The 24651-nt window shown below is 34.9% G+C and overlaps 3 protein-coding genes across 5 annotated transcripts; 2 read left to right on the top strand and 1 right to left on the bottom strand.

Moving 5' to 3' along the window:
• LOC109849389 (exocyst complex component EXO84C-like) lies at nucleotides 233-4761 on the top strand. Its single transcript, XM_020419211.1, has 4 exons — nucleotides 233-442; nucleotides 1100-1194; nucleotides 1339-2380; nucleotides 4207-4761. The coding sequence occupies exons 1-4, from the start codon at nucleotides 347-349 to the stop codon at nucleotides 4744-4746; spliced, it is 1773 nt and encodes a 590-aa protein (XP_020274800.1). The 5' UTR covers nucleotides 233-346; the 3' UTR covers nucleotides 4747-4761.
• On the top strand, nucleotides 6148-12710 carry LOC109848463 (exocyst complex component EXO84C). The gene is made up of 7 exons (XM_020417967.1): nucleotides 6148-6342; nucleotides 7000-7094; nucleotides 7239-8280; nucleotides 10107-10628; nucleotides 10837-11025; nucleotides 11550-11686; nucleotides 12290-12710. The coding sequence occupies exons 1-7, from the start codon at nucleotides 6247-6249 to the stop codon at nucleotides 12540-12542; spliced, it is 2334 nt and encodes a 777-aa protein (XP_020273556.1). The 5' UTR covers nucleotides 6148-6246; the 3' UTR covers nucleotides 12543-12710.
• Nucleotides 13716-17693, bottom strand: LOC109851104. Of its 3 annotated transcripts, none has more exons than XM_020421206.1 (8): nucleotides 17598-17693; nucleotides 17138-17289; nucleotides 16320-16431; nucleotides 15935-16102; nucleotides 14797-15174; nucleotides 14586-14670; nucleotides 14190-14267; nucleotides 13716-13955 (listed from the first exon to the last, which is right to left on the bottom strand). In XM_020421206.1, exons 2-6 carry the CDS (start codon nucleotides 17183-17185, stop codon nucleotides 14618-14620), a joined length of 759 nt encoding a protein of 252 aa, XP_020276795.1. In that variant the 5' UTR covers nucleotides 17186-17289; nucleotides 17598-17693; the 3' UTR covers nucleotides 13716-13955; nucleotides 14190-14267; nucleotides 14586-14617. The 3 variants fall into 3 exon arrangements, with proteins under 3 accessions (XP_020276795.1, XP_020276797.1, XP_020276796.1); XM_020421208.1 differs by having other exon boundaries at nucleotides 16320-16425; XM_020421207.1 differs by having other exon boundaries at nucleotides 17602-17692.

Below are 24651 nucleotides of genomic sequence, written 5' to 3'. Positions count from 1 at the left end.
GTTTTAATCAATACATGCAAGTAAACATTAAACAATAATATATATAAAGTTGATAATTTAAAATTGGCCTTGGGCTTTGGGCAAGTTTTATTGGGCTGGTAAATTCAAAGAAATTTCGTGGGCCCCTGGTAATAAAAAATTTGAAAGGAATACTATTTTTTTTAAAGCAATGCACCAACAGAATAATGACCCAAAAGTGACCACATTCACAAATAGAACGGGTTTTCTTCAGTCCAAAAAGTTCACCTGCCAAATTCCCAAAAAATCAAAGGTAGAGTGAGAAAGTGAGCAGAAAGCAGAGAAATTTTAGAGAGAGAGAGAGAGAGAGAGGAGAGAGGAGCAAAGAATGGAGAGCAGTGAAGAAGAAGATGATTTCCAAACCCATGAATGGATCACTCCCCAATCCAGCATCAACTCCATTTACCAATCTGACACTGAAAAGGTTCTTCCTTTTTTTTCACTATTCTTACACTTTTTTAAAAAAGCTTATTAGCAACTTATCAAGTGTAAATTTATGGGTTTGCTTTAATTTCTGTGGTGCTACCTAATGTAAGCTTGCAAGCCCTCTTCCATGGATCCTGTTGATGTGATGGGTTGGTCGAATTATGGGGTTAATTTTTCATTTGTGACATAATTTGAATGTTAGAACCCTAATCTGGGTTTTGGGTATTTTCTCTTTTTTTTGCGGGTTTTTATATGTTGAGTTTATTTTGGATGAGCAAAGTCACAACCCATCATTTCTTAACAGCTAGTTCTTTATTGGGTTTGCTTGAATGAATTGTTGTTGAGTTGTATTGAAGAACTTGGCTTAGTTATTTTGCTATGATTTTATACTTCTGATGGCAGAAATATGAAAAATTAGCTAGCTACCTAGGTTCCCACATTCAAACCCTAGATTCCCCAAAAAATTAGCTAGCTGAATAAAGAAAAGAAAATGCAAAAAAAAATCCATATTTTTCTACTTGTCTCCTTATCTCAAATACTTCAACTATTTGCCTTTCAATTTTTGGACACTATGTTATCGTAACTAATTCGTCGATCAATGCCACTTTCACATAATGTGTGCCATGATCACTCTTGGCTTGCTTACCGAATATAGGGGATCAGAAAACTGTGTTCCGAGCTTCTGGATTTAAAGGATGCGGTCGAAAATTTATCTGGCAACATGCAATCAAAATATGTGGCCTTCCTCAGGTAATAGCCGAGAAAATTTATTCTCTTTTTACTCTGTAGCTAATCAAGCAGTATTATCTTCAGCTTTATAATAGTTTCATATCCTTTTGTTTCCTCATGGTGCATATATTTTGTGGTTATCGCTTTTGTATTAACTGTTTGAAGAATATCCGAGGAGGTTATGGAAATGGAGCAGGAATTAATTGAACTGCAGAAACATGTGTCTGCTCAGGGAATCCTTGTAAAAGATTTGATGAGTGGTGTTTGTCGAGAGTTAGAAGTGTGGAACAAATGTAATATTGATGAAGTTGATGTCAATGATGATCTTCAACTCTCTGAAATTGATGAACTCTTGCATGGAGAAGTGGATGACAAAAAAGTAACTTTTTTGGAAACAGTGGATATTTTGTTGGCTGAGCGCAAAGTAGAAGAAGCATTATTAGCTTTAGACACAGAAGAACGAAGCTCCCCTGAGTTGAATGACCTGGGGGAAGATCCATCTCCTGAAATTTCTCCATATAAGTCAGCATTTTTAAAAAGAAAGGAAATGCTTGCGGATTTGCTAGTTGGGATTTCACAGCAACCATTTGTGAGCATTGCTGAGCTAAAGAAGGCTTTATCAGGTTTACTTAAACTTGGTAAAGCTTCTCTGGCCCATCAGTTGTTGCTTAAAGCATACAGCTACCGACTTCAGAAAAGTATCGAGGACTTTCTTCCTTCATGTTCAGTTTACTTGGAAACATACACAGCAAAGCTTTCACAGCTTGTTTTCTCAACAATTTCTGTTGCTACAAAAGAATCTAACACATTATTTGGTGAAGGGCCTCCATATACAAATCGTATTATACAGTGGGCTGAGTATGAGATAGAAACTTTTGTTCGTTTAGTGAAAGAAAATGCTCCTCCTGTTGAGTCCGCTGCTGCCTTGAGATCTGCGAGTACATGTGTTCAGGCTAGTTTTAGTCATTGTTCGTTTCTCGAGTCACAGGGCCTGAAATTTTCTAAGTTACTTATGGTGCTCTTACGTCCGTATATGGAAGAAGTACTTGATATGAACTTCAGGCGAGCAAGAAGAAAGGTTGCTGACTTGGAAAGAAACGGTGACATAGTGCAACTGTCCCCTCCACCAGGCTCTCCAAGTTCTCTTGCTGCATTGTCAGATATCATGTCTACGGGCAGTGGAAAGAAGTTTATGTCCATAGTCAAAGTAAGTAATTATTTTCTCAGTTTCTCCATATATGCTAGTTTTTGCCCACCAGGGAGCCGATAGTAGTTCACATTAGCAAAGTAAACTTTTTTTAATCTTTGTGCCTCACTATTTAGCTTGTGTGTGAAGATCTTGCTTAGTCCTTGTTGATGTTAATAATCACACAGATGATGTAGTGGGGGTGAGATTGAGTAGGAGCTGTTAACTTCTTCGAATATCTGGTTTTGAGTTGAGTTGCTTCTTCCCTGCACGTGTAACAACTCGTGAGGGAACGAGGACTAGTTCCCCCGTTGTTTCTCCGACGATCAAGTCAGTGATGTACTTGAGTGAGAAAATGGTGAACTATGCAAGTTCTCTAGTGCAGTATAATAGAGAAATTTTTTGAGAATTTGCTTACCTTCACATTGGGAATAGTTGTCCCTCTTATAACCATGCAATAGGGGTATTTTAATTTTTCCCCGTCGAGTCTGAGTTGGCAGCTGAGTCAGCGTCGACCTTACGCGTGTCAGCTGTGGAGTGGTCACGAAATGAGCGTTGTTACTTCAGTATTAATGAGATGGGATAGGCGGCGCATGAAGCTGGCGTGATTTGATGTGTCATAAATAGTGTCGGGATGGAGAAATGATGGTGCTTGCCAATCATTTAATGTGATGTCGACACGTTGTCAGCGGGGGGTTCAAGGTCGAAGTTGCCTTTTGACTTATATCGACGGGTGTCGAGAAATAATGCCTTTCGAATCGATCTAGCGAGACGCCAGGTAATTAACCAGTTGAGTGGACTCGTAGTGAGTCGTCTTTGATGAGAAGGCTGATAAGTATCGTCATTCGGATCGACCTAGCGAGATGTCGACTCAGCGAATCGGTTAGGTCGGGACTCTGAATATCCTAAGTGTTGAGTTGACTGAATGATGCGTGACGGGGAATATTTGCATGTTGTTGGCAAGAGGTCATAATTTGGCGACTAAAAACATCATAACAGTCCTCATCATAATGAAATATAATGAAAACCATATCTATGATCATGATAAATAACTCAGATGAGTAACCTCTAGTCATGCAACAAGCCACTTGCACTGTGATGGTATAACTTCTAATTCCCTATCAATAACAATTCAGTATGATGGCCAATTTATATTAATTACTTTGTGCCTTGAGGATCAAGGTTTTAGAAATTAGTTATTGGAAATAAATCGGACGGTCAAAATTCATATCGGATCCCGGTTATCGAGGATATATCAAGGATAAGTAGTAAAAATCGGAGTGTCATATTTTTATATACAATATGATGTTCTAAAATGTAATCTACGATTCAGATCACACTTAATGAAGTATAAACATACTAAAATGTAAATAACTCATGTTTAGATCACTAATCAATTGTTAAAACTTGCTTCTTAATTGTGATATTAGGGTTTGGGGTGAACGATGAAGCAGTTGTTTCCCCCCCAAGAAATCGGCCTATTCATCGGCTGAAAAATCGGCCTATTTATCGGATTTTTGCCGATATATCGGCCAAAATCGGGTGAAAACGATAACCGAATTTTTTTCTCCCAAAAATCGTATCGGAAGGGGTCAAAACTCGATATATCGCCGATATTTCTATAATATCGGCCGATTTTTAAATCATTGCTGAGGATTGATTATCTTTATTATGTTCAGGTCTTTATGTTAACACAACACATATGAATTTGGAAGAATCTAAATGTACATAAATGGACTTACACTACTCTCCTAAATAAGTTCAAATTACTCAAAGACAGTATAATATAGATTGATTAGGGCTATTTGAATTTTCTATGTATGGCATATTAACCAATCCTTTTGCAGGATATATTGGAGCCACTGACACCAATAGTAATATTGCATTTTGGGGGAACAATTTTAAGCAGACTGCTCCAGCTATTTGATAAATATGTGGAAAAATTGATAAGAGCTCTACCTAGTTCTTCGGAAGATGATAACCTTACTGATCCGAAAGAGACTACAGAATTGAGAGCTGAAACTGATGCTCAACAACTTGCACTAATAGGGACTGCATTTACTGTAGCTGATGAACTGTTGCCGATGGCTGTAGCCAAAATTTTCAACCCACAAAGTGAAAACAGGGAAGAGGGGAGTGGGCCCGATTGCATCAGTCCAGTTGCCATTAGTAGTGTAGAGTACAAAGATTGGAGGCGACATCTCCAGCATTCATTGGACAAGCTCAGAGATTATTTTTGTCGGCAGTATGTCTTAACTTTTATTTACTCAAGAGAAGATAAAGCAAGGTTAGATGCTCGAATGTATTTGGAGGGAAAAGGAGAGGACCTTTTTTGGGATACTGACCCTTTGCCTTCATTGCCATTTCAGGTGGTTCCTTTTGCTTGATCTTTCTAAATATTTCACGCATCTAATCTATGATTATTATACATCAATAGTTTCACATATATAAAGTATTAATTTCAGTGTTATCGGAGTAATATTCCAGAGGGAGAAAGCTAGAGAGATTGTTGTTAAAGGGCCGGGTGAGTGGAGATTTGGGGAGAGAGGGGGGTTGTTTGTAAAGGAGAAAATGTCCGGGTTCAAGTGGGTTATAAAAATTTATATATATATTAACGAATGCAGTAATTATAAGAGCATAAGAGGGTGTTTTGTTTAATTTCTACAAATTATAGTAAATATTTTCACTCAAAATATAATTATATATATATTAACGAATGCAGTAATTATAAGAGCATAAGAGGGTGTTTTGTTTAATTTCTACAAATTATAGTAAATATTTTCACTCAAAATATAATTTCTTTGTATTTTTTTCTTAAAAAAATTACAGGAAAAGTTTTGAGAAGTCAAAAAGTACCAAGTTTTTTGTTTTTTTTACTTTGCTTGTTTTGTTCAAAACAAGAAAATAACCCATAACTTTATAAAAAATAGCAAGATTTCCTATAATTTGTAGAAATTGAACCAAACACCCTTAAATTTATAGAAAAATATTAAATTTATAAAAAAGTGTCAATGTGGTGTCAGATTTCTGGGTGATTTTTCGCTCATTTTGAGAGGAAATTGATTTCTGTAAATTTTGATATTTTTTTGTACTTTACAGAAAACATTTCTGTAATTTTTTTTGAACCAAACATAGTTTACGGAAATCTACAGAAATTTTTTAATTACAGAATTGCTATTGTCAGATATTTTAAGAAAATTTTTCTATAAAATTGTGCAACCAAAACACCCCCTAAAAAAAAGTTTTATCAGTTCAGTTTGAAAATAGCCACGCGAAGCAAACTCATTGCTCATGACATTTATCGAAATCTAAAGTTAATAATATGTATGAAAAACGTCAAAAACATATCTGAAAAAGGAAAATTGTAAAGAAATAATATATGTAATTCTAGAAAACGTAACAATATACACACACATATGCAGTGGCGGAACTAGAAATTTTGCCCCAGTGATGCTTTCATATTGTTTTATTTGGACTCTACACTGATAATTTTACAGCTTTATTATCCCTTTGGTGATCTTTTGTATTAAATTCTAAGGGTGTTTTAATCAATACATGCAAGTAAACATTAAACAATAATATATATAAAGTTGATAATTTAAAATTGGCCTTGGGCTTTGGGCAAGTTTTATTGGGCTGGTAAATTCAAAGAAATTTCGTGGGCCCCTGGTAATAAAAAATTTGAAAGGAATACTATTTTTTTTAAAGCAATGCACCAACAGAATAATGACCCAAAAGTGACCACATTCACAAATAGAACGGGTTTTCTTCAGTCCAAAAAGTTCACCTGCCAAATTCCCAAAAAATCAAAGGTAGAGTGAGAAAGTGAGCAGAAAGCAGAGAAATTTTAGAGAGAGAGAGAGAGAGAGAGGAGAGAGGAGCAAAGAATGGAGAGCAGTGAAGAAGAAGATGATTTCCAAACCCATGAATGGATCACTCCCCAATCCAGCATCAACTCCATTTACCAATCTGACACTGAAAAGGTTCTTCCTTTTTTTTCACTATTCTTACACTTTTTTAAAAAAGCTTATTAGCAACTTATCAAGTGTAAATTTATGGGTTTGCTTTAATTTCTGTGGTGCTACCTAATGTAAGCTTGCAAGCCCTCTTCCATGGATCCTGTTGATGTGATGGGTTGGTCGAATTATGGGGTTAATTTTTCATTTGTGACATAATTTGAATGTTAGAACCCTAATCTGGGTTTTGGGTATTTTCTCTTTTTTTTGCGGGTTTTTATATGTTGAGTTTATTTTGGATGAGCAAAGTCACAACCCATCATTTCTTAACAGCTAGTTCTTTATTGGGTTTGCTTGAATGAATTGTTGTTGAGTTGTATTGAAGAACTTGGCTTAGTTATTTTGCTATGATTTTATACTTCTGATGGCAGAAATATGAAAAATTAGCTAGCTACCTAGGTTCCCACATTCAAACCCTAGATTCCCCAAAAAATTAGCTAGCTGAATAAAGAAAAGAAAATGCAAAAAAAAATCCATATTTTTCTACTTGTCTCCTTATCTCAAATACTTCAACTATTTGCCTTTCAATTTTTGGACACTATGTTATCGTAACTAATTCGTCGATCAATGCCACTTTCACATAATGTGTGCCATGATCACTCTTGGCTTGCTTACCGAATATAGGGGATCAGAAAACTGTGTTCCGAGCTTCTGGATTTAAAGGATGCGGTCGAAAATTTATCTGGCAACATGCAATCAAAATATGTGGCCTTCCTCAGGTAATAGCCGAGAAAATTTATTCTCTTTTTACTCTGTAGCTAATCAAGCAGTATTATCTTCAGCTTTATAATAGTTTCATATCCTTTTGTTTCCTCATGGTGCATATATTTTGTGGTTATCGCTTTTGTATTAACTGTTTGAAGAATATCCGAGGAGGTTATGGAAATGGAGCAGGAATTAATTGAACTGCAGAAACATGTGTCTGCTCAGGGAATCCTTGTAAAAGATTTGATGAGTGGTGTTTGTCGAGAGTTAGAAGTGTGGAACAAATGTAATATTGATGAAGTTGATGTCAATGATGATCTTCAACTCTCTGAAATTGATGAACTCTTGCATGGAGAAGTGGATGACAAAAAAGTAACTTTTTTGGAAACAGTGGATATTTTGTTGGCTGAGCGCAAAGTAGAAGAAGCATTATTAGCTTTAGACACAGAAGAACGAAGCTCCCCTGAGTTGAATGACCTGGGGGAAGATCCATCTCCTGAAATTTCTCCATATAAGTCAGCATTTTTAAAAAGAAAGGAAATGCTTGCGGATTTGCTAGTTGGGATTTCACAGCAACCATTTGTGAGCATTGCTGAGCTAAAGAAGGCTTTATCAGGTTTACTTAAACTTGGTAAAGCTTCTCTGGCCCATCAGTTGTTGCTTAAAGCATACAGCTACCGACTTCAGAAAAGTATCGAGGACTTTCTTCCTTCATGTTCAGTTTACTTGGAAACATACACAGCAAAGCTTTCACAGCTTGTTTTCTCAACAATTTCTGTTGCTACAAAAGAATCTAACACATTATTTGGTGAAGGGCCTCCATATACAAATCGTATTATACAGTGGGCTGAGTATGAGATAGAAACTTTTGTTCGTTTAGTGAAAGAAAATGCTCCTCCTGTTGAGTCCGCTGCTGCCTTGAGATCTGCGAGTACATGTGTTCAGGCTAGTTTTAGTCATTGTTCGTTTCTCGAGTCACAGGGCCTGAAATTTTCTAAGTTACTTATGGTGCTCTTACGTCCGTATATGGAAGAAGTACTTGATATGAACTTCAGGCGAGCAAGAAGAAAGGTTGCTGACTTGGAAAGAAACGGTGACATAGTGCAACTGTCCCCTCCACCAGGCTCTCCAAGTTCTCTTGCTGCATTGTCAGATATCATGTCTACGGGCAGTGGAAAGAAGTTTATGTCCATAGTCAAAGTAAGTAATTATTTTCTCAGTTTCTCCATATATGCTAGTTTTTGCCCACCAGGGAGCCGATAGTAGTTCACATTAGCAAAGTAAACTTTTTTTAATCTTTGTGCCTCACTATTTAGCTTGTGTGTGAAGATCTTGCTTAGTCCTTGTTGATGTTAATAATCACACAGATGATGTAGTGGGGGTGAGATTGAGTAGGAGCTGTTAACTTCTTCGAATATCTGGTTTTGAGTTGAGTTGCTTCTTCCCTGCACGTGTAACAACTCGTGAGGGAACGAGGACTAGTTCCCCCGTTGTTTCTCCGACGATCAAGTCAGTGATGTACTTGAGTGAGAAAATGGTGAACTATGCAAGTTCTCTAGTGCAGTATAATAGAGAAATTTTTTGAGAATTTGCTTACCTTCACATTGGGAATAGTTGTCCCTCTTATAACCATGCAATAGGGGTATTTTAATTTTTCCCCGTCGAGTCTGAGTTGGCAGCTGAGTCAGCGTCGACCTTACGCGTGTCAGCTGTGGAGTGGTCACGAAATGAGCGTTGTTACTTCAGTATTAATGAGATGGGATAGGCGGCGCATGAAGCTGGCGTGATTTGATGTGTCATAAATAGTGTCGGGATGGAGAAATGATGGTGCTTGCCAATCATTTAATGTGATGTCGACACGTTGTCAGCGGGGGGTTCAAGGTCGAAGTTGCCTTTTGACTTATATCGACGGGTGTCGAGAAATAATGCCTTTCGAATCGATCTAGCGAGACGCCAGGTAATTAACCAGTTGAGTGGACTCGTAGTGAGTCGTCTTTGATGAGAAGGCTGATAAGTATCGTCATTCGGATCGACCTAGCGAGATGTCGACTCAGCGAATCGGTTAGGTCGGGACTCTGAATATCCTAAGTGTTGAGTTGACTGAATGATGCGTGACGGGGAATATTTGCATGTTGTTGGCAAGAGGTCATAATTTGGCGACTAAAAACATCATAACAGTCCTCATCATAATGAAATATAATGAAAACCATATCTATGATCATGATAAATAACTCAGATGAGTAACCTCTAGTCATGCAACAAGCCACTTGCACTGTGATGGTATAACTTCTAATTCCCTATCAATAACAATTCAGTATGATGGCCAATTTATATTAATTACTTTGTGCCTTGAGGATCAAGGTTTTAGAAATTAGTTATTGGAAATAAATCGGACGGTCAAAATTCATATCGGATCCCGGTTATCGAGGATATATCAAGGATAAGTAGTAAAAATCGGAGTGTCATATTTTTATATACAATATGATGTTCTAAAATGTAATCTACGATTCAGATCACACTTAATGAAGTATAAACATACTAAAATGTAAATAACTCATGTTTAGATCACTAATCAATTGTTAAAACTTGCTTCTTAATTGTGATATTAGGGTTTGGGGTGAACGATGAAGCAGTTGTTTCCCCCCCAAGAAATCGGCCTATTCATCGGCTGAAAAATCGGCCTATTTATCGGATTTTTGCCGATATATCGGCCAAAATCGGGTGAAAACGATAACCGAATTTTTTTCTCCCAAAAATCGTATCGGAAGGGGTCAAAACTCGATATATCGCCGATATTTCTATAATATCGGCCGATTTTTAAATCATTGCTGAGGATTGATTATCTTTATTATGTTCAGGTCTTTATGTTAACACAACACATATGAATTTGGAAGAATCTAAATGTACATAAATGGACTTACACTACTCTCCTAAATAAGTTCAAATTACTCAAAGACAGTATAATATAGATTGATTAGGGCTATTTGAATTTTCTATGTATGGCATATTAACCAATCCTTTTGCAGGATATATTGGAGCCACTGACACCAATAGTAATATTGCATTTTGGGGGAACAATTTTAAGCAGACTGCTCCAGCTATTTGATAAATATGTGGAAAAATTGATAAGAGCTCTACCTAGTTCTTCGGAAGATGATAACCTTACTGATCCGAAAGAGACTACAGAATTGAGAGCTGAAACTGATGCTCAACAACTTGCACTAATAGGGACTGCATTTACTGTAGCTGATGAACTGTTGCCGATGGCTGTAGCCAAAATTTTCAACCCACAAAGTGAAAACAGGGAAGAGGGGAGTGGGCCCGATTGCATCAGTCCAGTTGCCATTAGTAGTGTAGAGTACAAAGATTGGAGGCGACATCTCCAGCATTCATTGGACAAGCTCAGAGATTATTTTTGTCGGCAGTATGTCTTAACTTTTATTTACTCAAGAGAAGATAAAGCAAGGTTAGATGCTCGAATGTATTTGGAGGGAAAAGGAGAGGACCTTTTTTGGGATACTGACCCTTTGCCTTCATTGCCATTTCAGGTGGTTCCTTTTGCTTGATCTTTCTAAATATTTCACGCATCTAATCTATGATTATTATACATCAATAGTTTCACATATATAAAGTATTAATTTCAGTGTTCACAACTCTTCGAAGCTCTCCAGTTTCCCTTTTTCTATATATTTGAACAGGATAATCTTTGTACATTCTTGTGTTCATAATTGACATTTTTTCATTTCAATGCTGCAGGCACTATTTGCAAGGTTACAGCAACTAGCAAGTGTTGCTGGTAATGTCCTGTTGGGGAAAGAAAAGATACAGAAAACTTTGCTTTCCAGGCTAACAGAGACTGTGGTCATGTGGCTTTCAGAGGAGCAGGAGTTCTGGGATGTGTTTGAAGATGATTCTGTTGAGCTCCAGCCTTCTGGGTTACAGCAGGTAAAGACCTTGACACCTTCTCCCCATCCTTTTGATTTGTTAGTTGTTCAAATTAATGTGTTACTATTATGAGGAACGAAATGCAATATTTTTGAACTGAGAAAATTAATTTTCTCTCATTTGCGCACAAAATTAACATGAACTTTGAAGGTTTGCACAAAACCACCATAATTTTTTTTTCTTTATTAGTGAAAACTACCATGAACTTTCCAAACCGGAGAAAACACAAAGGACCATTAGAAATTGTTGCTGACAGCGTTAAGGACTTGGATACAAGGTCTAAACTATCACTAAAAATAAAGTACATGAGGGTAAATTGCCCAGAACATGCGGGGGTCAACTTATAGTTTACTACTGCTGACAGGCATATAGTTTACTGAAGAAAGCCTACTGTAGTTATGTACATAACCCTCAAAGTTCAGGCTAGTTTTGTGAAACTTACAGCCAATAATTTGTTAGTCATTTATGTCTGTTTACTAGAACATCTTTGACCTGTCACTGTTTTTGACTCTTGTTTTTTTCAGCTGATTCTTGATATGCACTTCATCGTTGAGATTGCGGTTTGTGGGGGATACTCCTCAAGAAGTGTACATCAACTTGTATCAGCTATTATAACACGTGCAATTGGGACCTTCTCTGCTAGAGGCATAGATCCTCAAAGGTACATACTCCATCCGTCCATCTGTTTTGTTATTCAATTTGGAATAATTTTAAATAATTTTGAGCTTCATTTTCTAGTGTTAATTAAATTTTATTTAGTTAATGGGGAAGGAGTAGAGGTGGGCATTAATTTTTTCTTTCTAGAATCAGTTAAGAAGGATATGATAATGATTAATGTAGTAATGTAGTGAAGTAAATAGCCTTCAAAAGAACCGAATGGAAGAATAAGATTCATGCAGTCGACCCGTAGGATTCTTCAAGTACCCTGCCGTTGCGCCAGAACTCAAGTTGTGGTGAGGGTTGAGGGTTGTATTTTATACTATAACAAGCCCCCACAGGTCGAGGGTTCTTTAATGGACCGAAGCATGTGCTCTCGGACCGAAGCATGTGCTCTCGGACCGATATCATTTTCCTTTAATCAATTTCGTGGCTTGGAATTGAACTTAGTTTGCTTCGATACCAACTTGAATGGACCGGACCTTGCCACTGCGCCACAAGGTCCACAACTCCGAAGTTGTGATAAGGGTTAAGGGTTATAAATTTATACTCTTAACAAGGATAAAGAATTTGTTGTTGCTGGTGTTAATGTTAAACTTCACTTCAGTGCACTACCAGAGGATGAGTGGTTTGTCGATACTGCAAAGGCTGCAATCAGCAAGCTCCTATTAGGAACATCTGGATCTGAATCTTCAGAACCCGAAAATGATGGGCATATAATTATTCACGACGATATATCTGATTCTGATGATGATACCCCCTGTAGCTCGTTATCGAGCAGTGAGTCTATGGACTCTTTTGCTTCTGCTACCATGGAAGAAATTGACAGCCCTGTTTACTTCACTGACCCTGAAGCATAGAGAGAATGGTTGCGGCCGTTGATCTACCAGCAGAAATTTTTTAATAGATATGTGAATGCCGTCTTTTTTACTAGTTGTTGTATCAGGAAGTGAGGTGAAATGTACTGGAAATTGTCATGAAGTTGACACTTTTTTATAAATTGGATGGGGTCACTGTGCATTCTTGTAGCTACAAGCTCTCGTCTTCGTGGAATCAAATTACTTTAGTATAAAAGCAATAGAAGAAATTTTCAAAATAACCTCAAGCCAGGTTTTAATTTTAAAAACCGACCCACTTTTTTTTATACTAAAATCGACTCATTTTTTGTCACGTCAGCTTAATATTATTCCTAAACAGTCGGGGTTGGTAACCCTGACTGTTTAGAAAGTTGTTAAATCCCAATTAGAAGTCTTAAACCTGATTTTTTATGTCCTAAATAGTCGGGGTTGGTAACCCCGACTATTTAGGAAATGAGATTAAGCTGACGTGGTAAAAAGTGGATCGATTTTGGTAAAAAACAAATGGGTTGGTTTTTAAAATTAAAACCTGGTTTGAGGCTGTTTTGAAAATTTCTTCAAAAGCAATAATTCGGGACAGTTGTATAATCAACTTGAGAATGACACTGTATACTTCACTTTGATATTATTGCAGCTATTTGGACTCTTAAATTATTGCTTGCTAAATGCTAATGACCACAATCCAACTCTTTAGAACTTGATGATTTTGAAGGAATGGAGGCACCCTTCCTTGAATCAGCTCTCAGACCTCTCTCTTCACAAAAGATATTTATGATAAGGATAAGCACATAAAATAAGTCGCCAAATCTGAAATAAGAATATACGTAAACTCCCAAATAGAAATAAGAATATACGTAACGTAAACTCCCAAATACAGGTGTATTCCTAAGTTATATCTATTAGAATATGATTATATCTACGAGAGCATAAACTTATAATCATCACCATGACTTTAGAATTTTGATATAATTACTTACAGATTTGAACATGGCAGGGATATACCATAATATAAAATTATAACTCTCGCCGTAAATTTTTGGAGTTTGGGATTTTAACGATATCTACAGATGCATCTTGGTGATGACTAACATGCAATATCAACACCTCCAAATATAACTAATTACCATATCACAAGAAAAATACACATTTTACACGAGTACATACCGCAAAATTAAATTGCAGAACTGTTACTAAATTGCCATGGATCACAACAAATCTCAAACCAACCAGCAGCTTCATTTAAGAAGTTTGTTTACTTTTGGAGGCCACTGTTTATAACAAACCAATACAGCATCAAGTTTAAGCATTAGCATGCAAACTGAACCATAGCAAGGGGGTATTAATGCTCAAATTGCTGAGGATCTTCATGCGGCTCTTCCGGTTATGTACAGGATTTACTTCAACTGCCTGATGAACCTGCGGAAGTAATGAGGATTCAGAAACATAAAAAGGATCCTCAAACTTTGATCGCAGCATATTACTGTCATCGCGTATGAATTTGTTCTGCAGGGTTCGTATTGTTAACCGCAATGTAAACATTTTCATTAGCGCCGAGATTAACAACTAAACCATCCATAGGCCCAAAAGATATCAATGTCAAATAGAAAGTTTAAGCGGACGAAGGCCTTGATAACCTTCAAAGCAGCCCACCTTTCATGTTTGATCAGTCACTCCCAAATTCTTCATAACTTATGCCTTCTGATATTGTATCCAATCTCTTTTCTTCATCTATAAATGAGCAAGAAAAGAATGAGCAAGAAAAGTCATTATCCCGGCGGGGGAGGATATCTACTTAAAAAAGCGCTAATTGCAGATAAGCCCCTTTATGAATAGAGTCCTATCGTTCTATTGTCCTATAGTTCTATTGTTTGCAGATAGATTCCCTGGGTTTTTTTTTAAAAAAAAATTACCCTGAAGAGGTCTATTTGTTTAAAAAAAGTCTCTGAGGGTAAAAGAGTCGCAGCAAAAAATTCACTCAGATGGTCTATCTGCAACAATAAAACTATAAGGGTCTACCCACAATTAACCTAAAAAAGGGATTCACACCTTCGCAGTCCCTTCTAGGAGAATCCGAAAACTCATTTGCGTTGGATCGCGAGGAAAGGAGACCTACCATAATTCTCCAAAATATCTAAACAAATAAGAGGAAAAAAAAATCATTTATGTGTTCTTCAAAACTGGGTGGGTGGGGGGCTCGGGTGTGTGTGTGGTGCGGGTGGGGGGATGGGGGGAGCTCTGACCAAATTCGTTTGCTAACCAGCACTTTGGGTGAAATCATCAGTTAAATCTGAGAAGCTGAAATTTCGAGGTATCTGACTCAGAAATCCCAATGAGGATGAATCCATCTCCAACAACTCAGAGCTGCTGAAGGCTGCACCTGGTTCCAAGAAAGTGTTCTCCGTACCGAAAGGAAAACCTGAGTTGTTTGAGTAGTTACGCTCCGATTTGATTGTTGTCCCATGGATTCCATTAGGTCTTCCATTAAGAATGGAGGCATCATCACGAAGATGGATGCTCTGATTTGATGATGATGTGCCATTCATCATGGCGTTCGAAGATGCTCCGTTGCAAAACATTGGGTCATACTGTGAAGTAGATACATGTTCAGGCAAATAACACGGCGGGGTTTGTTGTACTGTAACAAGTAATAAGAAATTGTTATATTGTATTTTAACGATGTCATAAATTAAAATCACGGAAAACAAACTTCTGTGAAGACCATTGCAAGGCATGAACTGTAAGATACAAGGCATTTGGGCCTTGGGGAATTAACTAGTAGTTCAAGGAACAAAACTAGAATCCAGAAAGATGTATGGTGTTAATTGCGGATAGACCACCTGTAGCTGTAGTATCACAAATCTGTACCTCTCTAAATTTTGTTATTGCAGATAGACACCAAATTGATAAAATTTTCTGTCAAATTACAATTTTTCCTTTCTTTAAGGATAAATAGTAAAAGAAATCACTTTGGGTACCTATCTGCAACCATAAAACTAGAGGGATAGTAAGTTCAAAATAGTGATATGACAGGGGTTCTATCTGCAATTAAACCTAACATTAATTAATGAAATATGACAGAGAAGCTTGAATAATGTTGACTATAGGATAATTAAAAAAAAGACTCCAGAAGATGTCACTAGAAAGAAAATGTACGAACAAAGATGATGTCTTACAGGACCCAATCAAATTAAGGCTTCACTCAGAAGTTTTGACTATAAATATCAAAACATCATACAAAGCGGCTACTGTTGCATGAAACCTATAACCGGCTCTAATGTAACAAATGTTAACTCAATATGTGCTTTGGTTAAATATTTAGATTAGGGAACAGAAGTATAACAAATATACAGAAAGATGTGAATCCAAAATAAAAACATGAAAGAAAGAAGTCCTACATGCCGAAGAAGTAGAACCATTGGAAAGGGGAGGTGGGCAGACTTTCTGCATGAGCTCAACCTGCTTCTCCAAAAGCTTATTGAAAACAATTATTTGGTTCTTAAGCAACAGTCTAACATGATATGCCTTGAAAAATTCTCGGTTCTCCTCTTCAAGTTTCAGCCAAACTGAAAATAAGCACAAACATGGAAAGTTAAGTTCGTCCTATAGGAATTTAATCTCAACAGAAATACCGTGCAATGTAAAATATTGGTGCAATTTTGCATTTATACATCCCTGATTTCTTATGAACTTAAGTCTTTTGTATATAACCGGAAAACTCTTAACGTTTACTCTTAGCTACATTGCCGTGAACGCTCATGAAGATGGTTGGCAAAAAGTTACCTAATTCAGTAAAGCCAGGTTCTATTTTTGCTTGATACAAGAGAGTATCAACTACCTCTTTCTGGTTCATATACAGTTGAAGACAGCGTTCAATCAGATTTTGCACCTGAAACTAAGAGAAGCATAAGAGAGTGTCCAACAGAAATTAAGTAATGCATAGTTAAAGTAAATAGCCCTCTACGGTGAGTGATGCATAGGTAAATCTTATTAATTTACATAACCTTTTGTGATTAAAACACTTCACACTCGAATGATAGTCCTTATTTTCACAAATTCACTGAGGTTTTCAATAAATGCACTAGAAGGCCTACAAATATGGTCAGAAGAATATATGAATCAGTTCTGGTTAATATCAAGGATTGTAAGCATGAGAGTCACGATCCCAAATCCCCGAGATAAGTAGCTAGAGAGTAGAGACGATCAATATTGCTTATGTGGCACGTATCCTTAAATTTTTACACTGCCAATTCTACAGCATAGAAAAATAGTTGGGCCATAACCAACAACAACCTGATAAACTACGAATTATCATTCCATATGATAATTTAGGACAAAAAACAATGCAATTGCTATAACAACATGCAAAAGAGTTAACATAACCTACTAATGAAACTTACGAGTGCATGCAGGCAGAGATTCTAATTCAACATTCAACTCAAATACTAGACTGAAAAGGATTAAATTCACAATACACATTGGTTTACCAAACAAGAAGAAATAATCAAGATAACCAACGAGCAATGTGCATGCTTAAATTAACATACATACTACCAAATATATCACCTAAAAGTCATTACAAATAAAATTTTCTTCCTTACAAGCTGTATATCTTGCCGAGACACTTTCCTCACTTCTCCACTAGACATCTTGCTCTCTCTTAAGCCTCAGCCAGAACTTGCAAGAGGTATCAGCACCCTTAACAATCACTGTATCAACTTATGATCAAAATCAAAAGCTACAAGCTCAGTAACTGCATAGGAGAAAAGATGATATTTTTAAAATCAAATAGAAACAAGAATCAGTAGCTGAACTCTCTAAATGAAGCAAGATTCAAACTTTATGCAGGCAGCTGAGTCTAAATCAGAAAAGAGCAAAAGGGTAATCATGAAGCACTTAGAAGAAGCGACCCACCATTTTTTTTTTTTTTTGATAAAAATAGGCATGAATTTGCACGGATCATAAAACCCAGAAAAGAAGTGAGCTTGATTTCACATACCCATCAAAGATAAATGAAGAAAAGAAAAAACAACAAAAACTTTAGTCTTCACTAGAGCTTACCGACATGTTTCATTTCTAGAAGAATTCCGCCAAGTCCCTTCAATTCACTACTTGGGATTGGTACTGAAAGCGGAAAGAAAAAGCTAGAGAGAGAGAGAGAGAGGAACCCAACACAAAAAGAGCCCAACTTTGTATTTTTTTTGGGGAAACTTGTGTCAAGGCCCAAAAACAAAATCTTTATGTGTTTCCTCTCTAACTTTTTCTCATGTGTTTTAGTTATTAAATTGAAAATCTATACTATGCGGCTCTCTTTTATCAATTATTACATATTAGCTAAACATATAGAGAGAATAAAAAGTAAAAAAAAAATCCAAAATGTTATTACATCCTCTATTCTTTCATGTTAAGTCTAAAAGCTTTCATGTTAAGTCTAATTCATGTTAAGTCTAAAAGCAAGTTGAATTAGATTTAACATGAAAGTCTAATTCCATATTAAGTTCAATTTAATTCATGTTAAGTCTAATTTAATTTCTTTTAAGTCTAATTTAAATTATTTAATGTCTAATTCAACTTGTTTCAAGTCTAATTTAATCCATATTAAGTCTAATTCAACTTTTTTTAAGTCTAATTTCATGTTAAGTCCAATTTAATTCATATTAAGTCTAATTTAATTCTTTTTATGTCTAATTTAAATATCTAATTCAATTTGTTTTAAGTCTAATTTAATTGGACTTAACATGAAATTAGACTTAAAAAAGTTACATTAGACTTGACATGATTTAAATTAGACTTAAAAAAAATTTAACATGATTGAAATTAGACTCAACATGAATCAAATTAGACTTAACATGAATCAAAATTGACTTAACATTAAATTAGACTTAAAATAAGTTGAATTAGACTTAACATGAATCACTTAACATGATTCATGTCAAGTCTAATTCAACTTGTTTTTAGACTTAAAAATAAGTTGAATTAGACATAACATGATATAAATTAGACTTAAAAAAGAATAAATTAGACTTAACATGAACCGAATTAGACTTAACATGAACTAAATTGGACTTTACATGAATTAAATTGGACTTAATATGAAATTAGACTTAAAACAAGTTGAATTAGACTTAACATGATTCATGTTAAGTCTAATTCAACTTGTTTTTAGACTTGAAACAAGTTGAATTAGACATAACATGATATAAATTAGATTTAAAGTAAATTAAATTTGGCTTAACATGAACTAAATTGGATTTAACATAAAATTAGACTTAAAATAAGTTGAATAAGACTTAACATGATTTAAATTGGACTTAATATAAACCGAATTGGACTTAACATAAACCGAATTGGACTTAACATGATTTAAATTGGACTTAATATGAACTGAATTAGACTTAACATGATTTAAAATGGACTTAACATGAACCAAATTGGACTTAACATAAACCGAATTGGACTTAACATATCATCCATGTTAAGTCTATTTCATTTTATTTTAAGTCTAATTTAAATTAGACTTAAAATGATTTAAATTAGGCTTAACAAAATTAAACTTAAAACAATTTAAATTAGACTTAAACTTAATTTAACGCGAATCAAACTGGACTTAAACCAAATTGGATTTAACATGAATCAAATTGGACTTAACACGAACCAAACCGGACTTAACATGAACTAATTTGGACTTAATATGAACTAAACTGGATTAAAATTAGACTTAAAAGAATTAAATTAGATTTAACATGAAACAAATTGGATTTAACATGAAGCAATATTAGACTTAACATATAATCCATGATAAGTCTATTTTATTTTATTTTAAGTCTAATTTCATGTTAAGTCTAATTTAAAGACTTAAATGATTTAAATTAGACTTAACAAAATTTAAATTAGACTTAAAATGATTTAAATTAGACTTAAAATGATTTAAATTGAACTTAACACGAATCAAACATGTCTTAACACGAACCAAACTAGATTTAACACGAATCAAACTGGACTTAACATGAACCAAACTGGACTTAACATTAACTAAATTGGATTAAAATTAGACTTAAAAAGAATTAAATTAGATTTAATATGAATCAAATTGGACTTAACATGAAGCAAAATTGGACTTAACGAAAGTCCAATTTGATTCATGTTAAATATAATTTAATTCCTTTTAAGTCAATTTTAATCCAGTTTAGTTCATGTTAAGTCCAATTTTATTCGTGTTAAGTTCAGTTTAAATCGTTTTAAGTCTAATTTAAATCGCTTTAAGTCTAATTTAAATCTTGTTAAGTCTAATTCAAATCATTTTAAGTGTTTAAATTAGACTTAACATGAAATTAGACTTAAAATAAAATTAAATAGACTTAACATGGATTATATGTTAAGTCATGTTTAAGTCCAATTTTGCTTCATGTTAAGTCAAATTTGATTCAGTTAAATCCAATTTATTTCTTTTTAAGTCTAATTTTAATCCAGGTTAGTTCATGTTAAGTCCAGTCTGATTCGTGTTAAATCCAGTTTGATTCGTGTTAAATCCAGTTTGGTTTGTATTAAGTCGATTTTGATTCGTGTTAAGTTCAATTTAAATAATTTTAAGTCTAATTTAAATCTTGTTAAGTCTAATTTAAATCATTTTAAGTCTAATTTAAATTAGACTTAACATGAAATTAGACTTAAAATAAAATAAAATAGACTTAACATGGATTATATGTTAAGTCTAATTCGGTTCATATTAACTCTAATTTAAATCATATTAAGTCCAATTCGATTTATATTTAGTCCAATTTAAATCATGTTAAGTCTAATATAACTTATTTTAAGTCTAATTTCATATTAAATCCAATTTAGTTCATGTTAAGACTAATTTAATTTTTTAAGTCTAATTTAAATCATGTTATGTCTAATTTAACTTGTTTCAAGTCTAAAAACAAGTTGAATTAGACTTAACATGAATAATGTTAAGTCTAATTCAACTTGTTTTAAGTCTAATTTCATATTAAGTCCAATTTAATTCATGTAAAGTCCAATTTAGTTCATGTTAAGTCTAATTCGGTTCATATTAAGTCTAATTTAAATCATGTTATGTCTAATTCAAAATTCAACTTATTTGAAGTCTAAAAACAATTTGAATTAGACTTAACATGAATCATGTTAAGTCTATTTTAACTTATTTTAAGTCTAAAAACAAGTTGAATTAGACTTAACATGAATCATGTTAAGTCTATTTTAACTCATTTTAAGTCTAATTTCATGTTAAGTCTAATTTGATTCATGTTGAGTCTAATTTTAATCATGTTAAATTCCTTTTAAGTCTAATTTAAATCATGTCAGGTCTAATTTAACTTTTTTTGACTCTAATTTTATGTTAAGTCCAATTAAATTAGATTTAAAACAAGTTGAATTAGACATAACATGATTTAAATTAGACTTAAAAGGAATTAAATTAGACTTAATATGAATTAAATTGGACTTAAAATAAATTGAATTAGACTTAACATGAATTAAATTAGACTTGAAAAAAGTTGAATTAGACATAAAATGATTTAAATCAGGCTTAAAAGAAATTTAATTAGATTTAACATGAATTAAATTGAACTTAACATGGAATTATACTTTCATGTTAAGTCTAATTCAACTCGCTTTTAGACTTAACATGAAAACTTTTAAACTTAACATGAAAGAATAGAGGAGATAATTGCATTTTGAGGTTTTTTAACTTTTTATTCTCTCCCTATGCTTAGCTGACAAGTAATAATTGCTAAAAGAGGGTTGCAGAACAAAGATCTTCAATTTAAGGGCTAAAACATATGGGTGAAAGTCAAAGGGGCTGAAGCACATGAAGTTTTTGCTTTGTGGGGCTTTGACACAATTTTCCCAAATTTTTTATTTCAAAGCCTTTTTTTAATTACAAATGGTTAGAAAAATAAGGTGCCAATGTGTCTTGTTTGCCCCACAAAAACCAAAACCAACCCCTTTGACTGTTTTTTTCAGTTTTATTTTTATAATTTATTGGTGATGTAAATGGATACTGACAAGGTTTCCCATTTCCCCAGGACAAAGGGTAATTAAGTTTTTAACTGGATTTGGGCTGTCTACTACTTCTATCCTACGCTTGCCTTGGCCCAAGGAAAGTAACTATCTACTTTGATCTCTATCCGTATTACCATATTGTACCTCTATCCATATTATCATATTCTACCTCTTAGTTTCAGTTATTGACTAATCCAACAAATACATACTCTACCGGGACATTTATACATACGAGCGGGATATTCTGAACCATAAAATTAAATAGTAAAAAACATGCAGATTATCCTCTTCGAGTCTACTTGTTACATTAATTCAAGGCTTCATTTTCTCTCTCATATCCCATGCTTCGTTCTTTTTCTCATTCAATCTTTCTCTGGGATGCCTCTATTTTTCTTTTGCAGCTACTTTCTGGCGGATGAGTAGGAAAATTCACTATTAGAATTGGATTCTTATCATGCTTTTATTAGCATGTATAAATTGTTGGATATTTGTTCATGAAAAGACAATTTTGCCTTTGTGAATAGTCCCACATTGGAAGATGAGATGAAGAGTAAGAGATTTATAATGCTTTACATCATTTGGGTTTTGAGTAAGTGTTTTGGGCATTGTATTGTTTGGGCTATTGCTATCACACACACGCGTGCATGCCACGCCTCGCCTCGTCGCGATGCGCGCCACGCCGCACACATTTTTGTTTCTCAGATTTTTATTTTTTACAGTTTTCTTCCGCTTGACCCGTTCGTAACGGATGCAGAGATGGCACGGGGAGTTACGCGGATCTGCCGTAACGTGTGCGGGTTTGGAGCAACGGATCTCTGGCTTCGGAGTCCTATAAATACATGCATTCTTCTCCTCGTTTTATATAGAAAACAGAAAGAACTTCTTCTCTCCTAGCTTCTTATTTTTTATAGTTTCGGCTATTGTGTTATTTTTTCTTTGGGGCAACTTTCTTCATCTGAGCTTAAGCTCTGCTGCTCTCGCCCGAATACAGAGGCCGGCTGAACCGGGGGTTTTTACCACTAGGGGGAAAGAGGGTCGACTGCGTCAGGACGATAGGTGTGTCCTCAATTTTCTAGGACAGTGAAATCACGACTGCTCCCATTCAGGCTTGATTTTCTAACTTTTTATTTCAGATTTTATACTAATTTTTATCTCTTTTGCCAGCATAAATTATAATTATTATATTTCTTCTAGCAGTTTACCAACAATTTTCGGCCAGGTACAAAAAGAAAACTTGGGCAGGTCTGAGCCCAAGTATCTCTGTTTACGGTTCTAAAAGTTGGTGCATGAACTTAGCCCTTCTCGAGGTATGGCTCAGCTTCGCGCGTTTATCATAAGTTCTGGGCTAAATGGTAAAGTACTGGAACAACGGCCCAATGTATTTCAGTGATGGGCCATGATTGTCCACACAAGCATGGGCTTATCTTTACACAGAACTGTCTGGCCTCCTCGCTTAGCTTGCTCAAGAAAAAAAGTGTGTTATGCAGGGTCAGGATTGTACCTGACCTAATTTCGGGTTTTTTTTTAATGGTTGATTTAAATTTAAAAAAGAAAAATCAATTCGTAGGCCAAATGTTGGTCACCCAATCAATACAAGTTAGCACCGCTCGTTCTCTGGTCCAAACTAGAACCGATTTAGCATAAAACTGGGTCAGGATTGATCCGGGCCCAATTTTGAGTGGATCGCCGAACACAACCTAAAGAATATCTACGAGAACCATGACTCATCATCTGATTCAGGAGGAAAATACTGAGTTTGAGACTTCCAAGGATGGTGTCTGATCGACGAGAGCATGGAAGTTGGATACCCCATTTTCATATTATTAAATCATTTTTTTTCCTATTTGTTATATTTGCATTTGTCTTCCGTATTTGTTATATTTTTTTTTTCCCGTCTGAGTTCTGTCTAAAGAATGACATCGATCAAACTCAAAAAGAGATCTTAAAAACAAACGAAAGGTTGAAGAAGATCACCTACCACCTCTTATCCTTCAGTTTGGATTCTCTACTTTGTTTGAAACCGCGTATGACGTTGAGGTATTATTCTTAGTCCATTTCCTTACTTTTAAAAAAACTTTATTATATAATAGTGCGGAGGAGGGGAAAAAAAAGAAGTTTGCAAAATAGACCTATTTTGCTAAATATTTAGCAAAACAGATCGTTTTGCTAAATATTTAGCAAAATAGACATTTTTTTTTGCCAACAGACCAAAAAGATGTCGATTGTGCAAAACAGACCATTCGAAACATACGGGACTAGTAGTCCCGTATGATTTAAATCATGCTGGACAATGCTTCGAATGGTCTGTTTTGCAAAATCGACATCTTTTTGGCCTGTTGGCAAAAAAAAATGTCTGTTTTGCTAAATATTTAGCAAAACGGTCTGTTTTGCTAAATATTTAGCAAAATAGGTCTATTTTGCAAATTTTCCAAAAAAAAATAAAAAAATTCTTGGCCCGCGTACTCTTTTGACGCTATCAAAATTGAAGGGAGTATCTTTCGGCAAACTCTTTTTGACTTGATTTTTACTCGTCCAACTCAAAAGCCCCTTCGCTTGAGCAATCTAGCTACGTACCGACCTCTCCCTTCATCCTTCTATATAAAGCAACATTATTTATCTAACACAAATTCATCTCCTCAACCCTCTCCTCAGCTTGAGTTTTCATTAATTCCTTGAGCTTTGTTTTTTCAAACACAAATTAAGATGAGGTGCTACGATCAGCAACAGGAACAGGCTGCCCACGTTGGTAGTAAGTTGATCACGCTTGAAATTTTTTTTTTTTATATCTTTTTCCATTTTCTTCTTAAGATCTAAAATGAGGTTCGAGATCTTCAAATAAAGAAGCTTTACATGGATAACCGGTAATCGATTATCGAACCAAGTCAAATTTCGTCGCACGATGTAGTTATAACTTGTTCGATATATCGATGTTTAGGTAACCGTCTACCATTGGATTAGTACAATACAGAAGATCGTCAGTCAGCTATGTTGTGAAACTAATGCTAGAAAGGATGATAACGATCGATTTAATTTGTTTTTTTTTCCTCCTCTTAAGCAGCCTGTCCACCGCCGCCAACCTCCTACCCGCCCG

Source organism: Asparagus officinalis, chromosome 7 (genome assembly GCF_001876935.1).
Source record: "Asparagus officinalis chromosome 7, Aspof.V1, whole genome shotgun sequence".
NCBI classification, from domain to species: Eukaryota; Viridiplantae; Streptophyta; class Magnoliopsida; order Asparagales; family Asparagaceae; genus Asparagus; species Asparagus officinalis.
The sequence above is the reverse complement of the archived record's forward strand: the minus strand, read 5'-3'. Positions and strand labels throughout refer to the sequence as shown.